The sequence below is a fragment of the Lutzomyia longipalpis genome, chromosome 2 (genome assembly GCF_024334085.1).
Source record: "Lutzomyia longipalpis isolate SR_M1_2022 chromosome 2, ASM2433408v1".
In the NCBI taxonomy this organism is placed as follows: Eukaryota; Metazoa; Arthropoda; class Insecta; order Diptera; family Psychodidae; genus Lutzomyia; species Lutzomyia longipalpis.
In genome coordinates, this window is record NC_074708.1 from 10,289,014 (window position 1) to 10,301,260 (window position 12,247).

Here is a 12,247-nt window from a genome sequence, read left to right on the forward strand (position 1 = left end):
TTAGAACTTTTCAAATTCAAGAATTTTTCAAATGGCTATATCTTCTAAACGGCGACATAGATTTTCTTCATTTTCGGACTGGTGACAGATATTGAGTCAGGCTACAACATATCAAAATTTAAAGGAAATCGATAATGGGGATTCGGAGATATTGCCCCGTAAAGTTAGGCAATTTTTGTTTTTGAATTTAGCGCCTCTTGCGGTTGTTTTTGAAACTTGAAATGTTCTAGACAGTTGTTGGGCTTCGCAATACCTTTCATTTGATACCAAGATGGTCAAAATCGGTCAAGCCGTTCTCGAGTTATATTGAAAAAACACTTTTTGCTTTAGGCCGCCATATTTGCTAAACCGCTTGACCGATTTTCAAGTATGAATTATCGATGAAAACGTCTCACTGAGCTCTACAACATACTAAAATTTCAGATCTCTAGCTATAAGGGAAGTGGTTGACAGTAGTTCAAAATGGCGGATGGCGGCCATCTTGGATTTCGAAAATGCGAAAAAATGAAATTTTACACCCACATTTCTATAGAAAACTTCAAACCGGAAGTCTCTTTCTATTACCATTCTCGAGCTATAAGGCAAAGTTTAGAGTCCCGGACGGCAGGCCGGCAGGCCGGCAGGCCGGCAGGCCGGCCGGATCAAAAATTTTCCACCACCAGTTTTGGAATGTGGATTGTCTGAAACGTGCTCATACCAAATTTGAGCCCGATCTGAGGTGGTCGGAAAATCCGACGATTACAATACTTGGTGTTGGCCACGAAGTGGAACACCAACTAATATAAATAAATAAATGTGTCTGAAACCTCCCTATGATAGAGCAAATAAACTTTAAACACTCTCTAAGCAGACAAACGAGTCTCGTACTGCTCATACTCAATCTCATGAGTACACATTTTGAGACAAGTGAGTGCGAAGTTGAGTGTTGACACAACCAATAGCATCCGAATGGGGTTGATTTCTCAGACGACATGTGTTCACGACCGGACGTTAATTGTGTCAATTAATTTGTAGACAATACATTAGCATAATATTAGCTAAATTAGCGACACAACCCCATATCCCCCAAGTTGGGTCAGACATGTATGTGGTCATCATCCCCCTATCCCATAATATAGAACATTGAGTGGGAGTAAATTGAGTTGCGGTTTTGTTTGATGTGTCGAGACAACCCCTCTGTGTAATTTCTATGTACTCACAAAATATCAAATTCTCTCTCTACCCTATCTAAGTAAGAAAATTTCCGCAGACGCATTTTATGAGGGGTCCACATGGGAATTAAGATGCTTTTATTAATGCCATAAGAAGATGAAAAGTAATTTTCATTTAAGAAAGTCAAAATCTTCATTTCCATGGATATCTTCTACTTAATTTTTTTTGTTACAAACCCAAGGGGAACCCAGGGGTGGAAGAAAAAGCCCGAGGATTTAACCCCCATGGAGCACACAGGGGGTGGAAAAAAAAATACGAGAAGAAAAAGTATGCAATTATCCTCCTGTAAGGAAAAAAAATCCACCACCACCATCCTGGAATATCTCCCTCAATTTTATTCTGGCTCACTCATAATCTCCTCACGATTTTTTTCCATTCCCCCAACCCTGTGTTAGCCCCCTGGTGGGGCTTTCTTCTGAACAAATTTCTCATTAGACAATAAATAACAATGGAAAGCGGAAGGACAAAAAAAAAGAGCAGAGAAAGATCGCCTTTTAATTAAAATCCCCATAAGATGATTTAATTATTGGATTTTTTTTCTGTCAACTTTAAAAGTGAGTTTCTTTTCCATTTGAAATTCATTAAAATTCATCCCTTATTGATAGTCTAAAAAGGATAATGGATTCTTTTTTTTTTCAAATCACTTTTTGTTCATATTTGTTTGATCTTAAAGAAATAATTACAAAGAATTTACTGTGGAAAATGGTGAAAAATAAGAAATCTTAAGTTGATTTATAAAAAAAAAATTTTAGGGGATAGTTTAGTGGGGAAGTTTTTAGAAAAGAAAAAAATGGGACTCGAATAACAGAAGAACTATTTAAAATTCTTTTAAGGCAACTCGAAAAATCTTTAATCTCGAATTTCAAAGAATGCAGTGGAGGCGCCTGGTTTTGCCTTCCTTAGAATTAAAAGAACTTTGTAATTTACCTGCATTGGTGTCGGATATGGTGGCGGCAGACTTGGAGGTGGCAGGGCGGCTGGAGCCGGTGACGGGGCCGGAGGTGCGGGTCCCGGTCCCGGTGGCACGGGTACGGGACTGGCGCTACCTCCCAGCCCCAGGGGCCCGTTACTGAGCGGCAGTCCAGTGGTTGGGAAATCCGATTTCCTAGGTGCCGCCGGACTGGGAGCTGCAGTTGTGACTTGTGTCGGAGTTGACGCGAAGACCACAGACCCTCCATCAGAACCCTGAAAATCGCAACAAAAAACAAAAGGTCAGTAAAGATTCACCTATCTCTTGTCTAAAAGTATTTGTTTTTTTTACAGTGTCTTTGCCTAATGGAAGTTCTTTTTCGCCATATCGTTTCATTGAATTAACCGAATCAATAAAAAAAAAACTTAAAGTTAGCTCAATGATAGAGATATGAAAATTGGAGAAATATCTTTGTTTGCTTTTTATTTCTTCCCCTCCCCTCTCGTTCTTCGTTCTTCAAATGTGATCATCATCAATGTCTTAAGATGTTGTATATACTTTGTGGTTTTTTTTATTTTTAAATATCATCGCCATTTGCATTAATGACCTTAATTAAAAAATCACATTTCAGCGTCAATTATTGATCAAGCCAATAATCGTAAATTTGTCAATTTTATAACTCTCAATATTATCGAAATATGTTAAATGCTCTCCATCAACTATAACTGTTTGTATAAATGGTGCGTGCTTATAATCCTCCTCGTCAGCATAACCCAAAGATGGTATTTTGTGCGGAGACACAACTCAACAAGCCAATCATTACACATTTTTTTCGCCGCTATAGAAATTCAAATCACATCAACAACTCTATAAGAAACGAGACTGGAACGACGAAGGAAAAAATTAATAATCATAACATTAATATTTCATGGGGCATGTCGAGCATGTTTTTTTTATTATATATAATCACACACTTCCGAAAATTATGCATGGAATATCCATGTCAAAAGGTGCCAATAAATTTACACTCAATTGATACTGCAATCAACTAATAACGGACAATTAATTAAAATGCAAATTGATATTTTCTCCCAATATCATATCATTTTCTCTACACACATTCCACCCGCCATTATGTTGTGTATACCCACAAAGTAATATTTTCTCTTTACATTTTGGATTTTATTGTGTAAATTATCTGTCAGAGTAACCAAATTACGTCAATAAGTGAGTAAAAAGTGTGAATGTTTGTAAATAAATGTAATTTTATGCTTTTTATGCAAATTACGGGTATCAATTTAACTGGATTTGCTTTACCAGCGAAAATTAAAGTTATGTCAGAGCTTAATAGTTGCGTCAAAATTACTTACGTCAAAATTAATTGTCAGAATTGACAAGTCAAGTTTAAATTTTTAAAATCCTTATATTTTGTATTTCTTGTAGAAAATTAAAAGAAAGTATCCCAAAGTAAAATTTTATAATAACACAAGGTTTATACGCGTCGTTAATAAAGTTTGAATTTTATTGACCCTTTGTGATAAGATATAGAGAACATTCCAAAAGAATCATTCAAAAGACCCCAAACTTTTAAATTAAACTGACAGTTCAGTGTGTTTAGACTGACATTTAATACAAAGCTGTCAAAATTCAAATGAAAAATGACCGTTACTGGTTTAAAAAAGACCTGATTTTATTTTTTAACCTCTAGGCCGCCAAGCGGGGTCGTTGAACGACCCCAGCCCTATATTTCGTGCTATAACTTAATAAATATAAAAGTTAGCGTTCCCATCTTTTGGAAATAAGTTCCTTGGTTATCTGAGGAGGTTGTGTAAAAATTTCAGCTAAATCCGACCACCACAAGAAAAGTTATTAAGGAAAATGTAGAAGAAGGGAATTCAAAAATTGGTGTAACGGCCATGCAGCGGAAAATTTCTTAGAATGAAGTTAGTCACGTCATGAACCGTGTGCCAGTGGGGTTGTTTTTATTTCTCAATTTACCTTCTCAGTGTCAAAATTATCGCGAATAAGTAGCATAAATCGCATAAAACATAGTCAGAAGCACATAAGTGTTGAAAAGAATAAAGAATTTTCTAGAAATATTGCCATTTATCACGGTGCGGGAAGTGAGGGGAATGTGGGGAAGTAGTGAAAAAAAATAGCAGTTGCAGTCAACTTCGTGGCAAATTTCTCAAGAAGAAATTGTGAAAAATGAGTGAAAAATGTTTTTCCTTAATATCTTCTTCTACGTGTTTTGTGGTGGAAAATTTGTTGTTCAGGGGGCAAGAGGACTATATAAGGAGTCTAAAAGTAGTGACCCGACAGTTCCCGGTTGTATAGTTTATGAGAAAATCGACTTCCTTCTTGGGGTCGTTCAACGACCCCACCTTGGCGCTCTAAGGAAGCTCCAAGGTCTTGGCGGCCAGCAGGTTAAAAAAAGAACTGCTTTGTAAATAGGGACAAGATTTGACCAAACCATTTAACTAAAATTCAATATTTCATTCGACTCACTGACAGCTATGGTGTGAAATTTCTATTATGCCATGCAGGGCAACTACCTCCCGAATCACCCCTATTCTATGCTGACCCTCCGTTTGGCATTTCACATCCTACCCTTTTCAGTCTCGAGAGCCGGAAAATTGTGATTCCTTGAGATCTAAGGGAGATCACAGAGGGGTTGTTAAATCCCCTAAAATTATTTCTTTCACGGCATTTTGCTATATGTGTGGTCTCACCGTGATAGGGCATGACAAGTTCATCGGGAAAATCCACTTTAATTCATATTGTCAAGAACTAATTCCCTGATTTCATGTCGCCCTCCTGCTTCTTCGTCCTTACATAGAGGCAATATAGGGTTCCTAGAGAGAGTGCTGCCAAGAGGGGTCCCATTGACATATTGTATTCCGGTTGATTTCTCCAAGTATCCCCTGGGAATGTCATTACGACGAAGGGTGGAATGATTCTGGAGAATTTTCATGGTATACAGTACCGCACCTCCTCATACTCCTCTCTCTCTCTTTATCTGCAATGGTGGCAGAGAATACCCCTGTTGGTCACTATGGACCGCATATGGAATTGTTAATCCCATTTTGGTATCCCTGGATTTTACTCCTCTCCTCATCCCAACAACCTCCACCCCCAAAAATTCAAATCCCCATTCTGACATACATACAAACACACAAATATCGATTTTCTTATTAATAAACGCAAAAGCTAAATTCTCATGCATTTCCGAGATATGGGGAAGAGCAGGGCATCCATTCGATTTGAATTCCCAATGAATAGAGTGTGTACGTTTTAGGGGTGGATTTTCATGCCGAAGGGGGCTTCGCAATATGGGTATGTGGGAATGAAAATGGAAACGCTTGGTGAGATATTCATTAAAACATACATCCCTGAATACTGTATTAGGTCGACCGGATAGCATTGGGGGGTTGGGGGGTGGCACAAAGTGCATCCATATCAGATCCCAGTGATACCTTTCTATATGACCGAGAAATATCAGTGAGGCATTCGATTGGGGAATTGGAGCTCTTTTCCAAACCATATACACACCACAATTTCATTTCTCTTCCTCTCTCATACACTCCTCTTTATTGGAATTGCATTTAAGAGTTTGTGGAGGACATGCATCGTATGAAGGATTTATTCATCGATTCTGTGCACAACGACATGCTCTATTCGTCATAATATAAATCCAAACAGAAGATGCGAGTAAATGAGAAAGGTCCATATATTTATGATGGAGTGGCCTGAACTCAAATTCAATCAAAATGATCAATGAAAATTGCAAAAGGGACAAAGGGAAGGATATTATTCCTTTTCAATGCTGCATGTGGTGCATCTATTCTCTCAATGTTTGTCGCATCTATGTTCAATACATTATTATGAATGTAATTATAAGGAAGTAGATCATTTTGCTTGTTAAATGGAAAACAATTCTTGCGAACAACATTAGTTTTGGAGATGCAGAATGGAGGTAATTTTCATTATTTCTTCTAGAAAGGCTATATGCACAATATATGGATAAACCGCTTGAAATTAAAACAATTCTTGTTTAATTTCACAGATAAATCTTCATACACCTCTGAATAAACGATTCTTTTCTTTTAAAAAGTGCTTAAAATATAAGAAATGACGTCATTATTGTTTTTTCTTGATCTTAAGCTTTTTTTAATCATGGCCTAAAAGAAATTAATAAAAAATGTTCCAAATTGTATTAAATATTCGAGACTTTTCATAAATTATGCAAAATTAAAGTAGAAAAATAATTCCTATAAGAAATAAATATAGTACCGTATTTTCACACAAGTTATCCACCCCTTGGGAGAAATTTGTTTATGCTTTTTTTTGCAGAGTTCTTTCTTCTTCGCGTTGCTACACATCCAATTCACACGTAAAGTCGAACTCGTGGTAAATACAACATTCTGCTATATGGTCAATAATAAATGTTATATATACATATATATTTATTGCTGTTTGAAAGCAATTTAACAACTTGTGGCATTAAACAAGCAATAATGATGCCGCCATTGGCCGCCGTTTTCACATTTTATTTAATACCTTTATTCCAACCATCTCTTCTTTTCTTATATGTTCGGTTTGTGTGGTTGTTTTTTTTTCTTTCAAGCTCACAATATAACCGACAGTATTTGCTCACACTTTTACTATCCTTTTCTTGAATAAGCAGCCATTTATGGTGCTATTTTGCACCCCTTTTGCCCATCAGTGTACAGTAATGACAATAAAAACGTATTTGATTGTAAAATCTTATACACAATATGCGCTCAAACAGCATGGAGTACGTACGATTGGATCTCAAATGGTTCGTTGAGAGAACGGAGCAGCGGGAGAGGGGGAGGGGGGCAATAAAAAGAGTTTAAAGAAATAAAATGCCCACATAAAAGGAAATTAAAACCTCCAATTGCTTCAGCCATCAACTTCTCTATTTAGTCAATTCAAATGCATTTTGTAAATTGATTGGATATAGCAGCAACTATTGCTGGCAATTGGCCTGCCATGAGGCGGGCAAGCGAGGGGAGGGGGTGGGGTTGGTTGAATGAAAATTTTAAAATCGAGGGGACCAACAATGCCGACGACGTGCCACCGCGAGTTCCATTGAAAATCAATATGTTTCACACGAAAGGCAGCACCAACAACAAACTGGTTACATGGGTTAGAGATTTTCCAGTAGTTCGTTATCATAAATAACACCGTGTCAATTAATTTAATTGTGATTTTCATCGTGAATGCCATGCACACATACAAACTAATAAAATTCATGACTGATCGCAATGCTCGCACGATCGAGAAAATCAAACCAATAATTTACGATGATCGCGATTATTTTTGCGGTATAGACACACATATACGGACTACAAATATGCCTATTTTAGCAACAAAGTTGTCGCAACTTGAACACCTCCCCCCGTCCATGCCAACAACATTTAATTCACGCTTTAGTGGCAATCAATTCAGAAAATCTCACTCGCACACAATAAATTTTCATTTAAAACAATTCATCGCAAATTTATAGTGTGAGGTGTAATTAAAAGCACAACACTTTATAACACCACCGCATAGATCTCTATCTGATAAACAAACACGAATTGTGGTTACAACGAAAAAAAATCACCTCGACAGGCAATATATTAATCATTTAACACAATAGCGGTGTAATTTTTAGTGTGTAAAGCAAAATTAAGTTTCCATGGTACTATACACAAAATTAAAATTATTAAATTATTTCACTTCACGGTAAAATACATTGCGCGAGATTTGCAACAATTCAGTTTAATGTGTGCAAAATTGGCAAATTTTATCGCTGATTCACCAATTTTATTACTGCCTGATGAACAATTTACATGGTGTAATTGATAGCAGATTGCGAGATGAAAAGTTACAAAATCGAATTTTGTTGTATAATTTTCATTTAGTTAAATAACGAAAAGTGTGGGACTAAACATAGAAAATTAAAAAAAAAAATGAATGTAAATTCATAAATAATTTTAAATCTCCCACAGAGACCTATAATTCTACTAGTTATTTACCCCTTTAGAATTTCTTCTTTCTTTTTGTTCTTACATAAGCAATACCATTGAATGTATTAAGAAATTTATTTTAATTCAAAATTCATTGTATTGCTTTGCCAGCTTGCGTGCAAATTTCAATCCTTTTACCACTCTGCAATGCCTTTGTATGTAGTTTCTTGTGCAAATAGCTGGGTAAAATGAGAGGGGTTGGAGATGGTAAAGAATAGATGCGGGATTTTCATAGATGCAGCACACAGTGGAAAAGAATTGAACATCTTACAGCAGTAATTGGCTCGTTGCAGGAGTAAAGTTGACTTCACAACCAGCAGCAACCACCAACAAATATGGTAATTTCACATGGAATCCATCCGAGAAAACGGCAGCTAACCCGGTGGATTGTTGTTGCGCTACAAGTGAGGTGAATGCGATAATATCGCCTCGAGGGCTATTTAATAGTCAACACGTACAATGCCAGGAACCTGGCTGTGCTACCCATCATGATAACTTTGACGCGATTGTTGCATGGAACAATAAACAAGAGTGATGAATTTTTGCACCATGTTCCTCCAGGCTAAGTACCCCCCATCCGACCAAACCTTTCTGTGAATGTCGGATTTAATTAAAAAAAAGTACATATTTCACTGCCATTTGCTTCCCATATTTTTCTGCATGAATGTCAATTATCTTTTTTCGGCGGGAGGTGCTCAAAAAATATGACTGTAATAGAAAATCCTATTTGGGCTATTTGCGATGAGACAAAAGGATGAGACAGAATATTGAACAAATGATTGTTATATAACAACATGGGTATTTTATGGAAAATATTACAGAGGAAAATCCCGCAACATTGGGTGCTCTCAGCGTGGTTGGGGAGATATCCAACAACCTCATCCTCACGTTGACCAGTAATGTGTTCAGCACACAAAACCACAACCGCACGAAAATGGAAATAGACAGCGATAATTGCTGAATTAGTTATTAGTTCTGCTCTATGCCTTTTATCCACATTCAACATCCCATACAAAAGATATGCTCTGACATAGGTTTACGGGGGAGAGAGTTTCCCATACACACACACTATGAAATGTTAAAGTCAAATGGGTGGTTTTCGATACCCATGGCAGGGAAGGGGTGTGGGAGGCACAGCAGAAGGTACGGTTCAGAGGATGCCTCCAATATCAGACGTATATGTAATCTAATGTTGGCTCCAGCATACGTAAATATGGTGTGTGCCCATGAATGGACACAGATGTGAGAATAGTGAGAACCACACGATATTCCATTCTGACCATGTTCCATCCTCTCAATGGGATGTATGTGTGGTGGCTGGTAAAGTGGTGCATTGGCAATCGAGGTGGTCAGGCAGTCAACTAACCCCTAGCCACTTTAGCACTCCTCTCCCCATCTCAGTCGGTGGGATTTTGTCAATAAAACGTGCCACCAGGAGGATCGTTATCAGAGCATGGAGCAATTGATGATGCTCCAGGAGATTAATGATTGATTAATTCTTTTATTTCATACAATTACACCGAGATGTACTCAAATAATCTCCCAAGAATTTCAAATAGAAACCATTGAGATTGTTTGGGGAGTTAAGGGATGAAAATGTTATGAATTTGCTGTTCAGTTATATTGAGCGACAGATGTCGCTATTGAAACTATAAAGCCCTCTAGCGGAAATTTTTTTTTACAAGTAAACCTTCATCGTGGCTACCATTATGAATAATTTTCAATTCTTTTAATGAAAAACCTCAATTGCTTTTTAAATTCAGTAAAATAAATGAATTTATTACTTATTCCACGAACAATAAAAAAATATCCCAATAATGGGTTATTTTTTTCTCTGTGATAGAATTTCTTTGATGTTACCCTCATCTGTGGCGGCGAGATGTTGGTGATGTAAACAAGACGATAAAGTGAGGAAATTAAATTGAAATTTTTCACTCAACGTCAATTGATATTTTTTTTATTGTTCGCAGCTTGTTTCCTTATTGAAATTCATTTCAAAATATTTACATTTCTTTAAGGTCAAATGTCAGTGTGGTGTACATGTGATATACAGAAAAATGGGCAACCCTAAAAAAATATGAATAAATGAATGAACAAAATGGACAAAAGAGAAATCAATGTGAGAGAATAATAATAAATTGTTTTGTAATACAAGATTCCAATTTTGTTTTTTTTTTCCTCGACTTGTCGGTGTATTAATTCCCATATTTATTTCAATGTACAGAAAGGCGGAATGTTAAGAGAAAAAAAAATAAGAAAAGAAAGAGAGTAAAAAGAATAAAGTGTGTCCGACATATTAGACAGACACACAAGAAGTCCGAAAGATATTAACTTTCAATTTAATAAATTATTATCTCTTCTCGATCTCCACAATAAATGTTGCTATATGTGTCTCAATCAATAAATTTGTTATTTAGACATTTTTCAATTAAATCGTACGGCCGTGCCCGACGCAGAAAAAGAATGCGCGAGAGGTGGCAGAGAGTGTTTGAAAATGCATGAGAGCTGTCCTATAAGGCTGAGAGGTGAGCACCGCACGTAAAACATGTTCCACATCGTTGAGTCTGTCATTACATAATTAAATTGACTTACTCTAATGGTTGCATAGATTTAGTCGGTCATTTTAGATCATTAACCTATTACTTTTGCCCATACACACACCGCACCGCATGCCCTCCCCAGTCCCCCATCCCCCCTCAACATGCTATATGTAGGCACACTAACAGCAGAATTTAGCATTCACGAACAACCCAAACACACGCTGCTGAGTATTTGTTCCCATATGTAATTCACACTGTAGTCAAATTACACGCAATTAGCACAAATTTACACTCATTTTGTATGTTATTTGCTCCTCCACGCGAATTTATTTGGGCGCGTATGAGGTGTTTTGTTGCTAATTTATATGCATTTGTGATACAATTTATTGCATTTTCTCTTTGGGATTTCGCACCATATGTCTGCGTGAGCCTCCCATCATGGCATCACCACGCGAAAAAAGGGGTAATCTGAGATGGGAGAGACAGCGGGGAAATCGTGTAGGTAGATATGAGTTCTTTTACGCTTAAAAATTCTCACGCAAATTTTCTCCCATATTGCGTGAAAAACTCGCACCATGCTACAACGAGCATCAATTTATCTTTGTCGCAATGAGAGCAGCATAATATACGTGAATATAAGTAGGAAAAGAACATGTCTATTGGATAAGTAATAACTGCTAAATAGAATTGTGAGATATATAATAGCAGCGGTAGTGGTGGGAGCTTTAGAAGAACATTGGGGGCTCATAGAGTAGCCAATTCTATCTACAAACATATTTTTTAAAGTAATATTTTGTGGATGAATTTATTTACTAAAAAAATCCTTTTTGGAAAATTCTAATTATTTTTTTTATCCTGACTGAATTTTTGAACTCCTGAAATGAAGAGTTTGATGAAAGGAAGAAAAATCATTTTTACCATTAGCCAACTAGAGCCATCTAGCGTTAAATTTAATTTAGAATATTGACAATACTTATTCACCCGTTAGCTTTAATGAATAAATTTAAATTACCTAGCGGGTAATTTTGATTTTTCTTCTTTTTTTCTACTTTCATGGAAAATATGAAAATTATTAAGGAATCCATAAGTACATAACACACTGTCGGTAAGAAATCAAAGAAATTGAAGAATATCCATCTGGAGAACGTGAATAATTGCAATTTCGCACTGAATAAGCAGCAAACGTGTGCAAAAATATCTTCCATTACAAATTACCCCAATATTTTCCCTTTGCACAGTACATGTATGTACATCTCAATACCACTGGAATCATAATAGAAATATATTCTTGTAAAACAATTGTAGCGTGCAAATTCCACCACGTCCACGCATGTTGGACCTTCGATAAAAAAGAAGTGTAGGTATGTACAGAAGTCATTAAAAAAAAGAAGGAAAAAATCATATTGAGTGGAATTATTTAAGAAAGTTCCTGGAAATGTACTTTGCATGTGAGAAGCTTTTTTTTTCGATGGATAATGTGTGCCATTAAAATGGTTTAAAGTGCAAAAAAGGGAGCATTAATTGCTCATTTTCTCCTTTATATATGT

The 12,247-nt window shown here is 36.5% G+C and overlaps 1 protein-coding gene across 5 annotated transcripts in view; it reads right to left on the minus strand.

Moving 5' to 3' along the window:
* LOC129790610 (autism susceptibility gene 2 protein) overlaps positions 1–12,247 on the minus strand; it is a 195,637-nt gene that overhangs the window by 18,046 nt on the left and 165,344 nt on the right. For all 5 annotated transcript variants that reach the window (XM_055828199.1, XM_055828198.1, XM_055828197.1 and 2 more), the window contains one exon: positions 2,140–2,397. In XM_055828199.1, the coding sequence (XP_055684174.1) occupies positions 2,140–2,397 (258 nt within the window). The remainder of the gene's footprint in view (positions 1–2,139; positions 2,398–12,247) is intronic.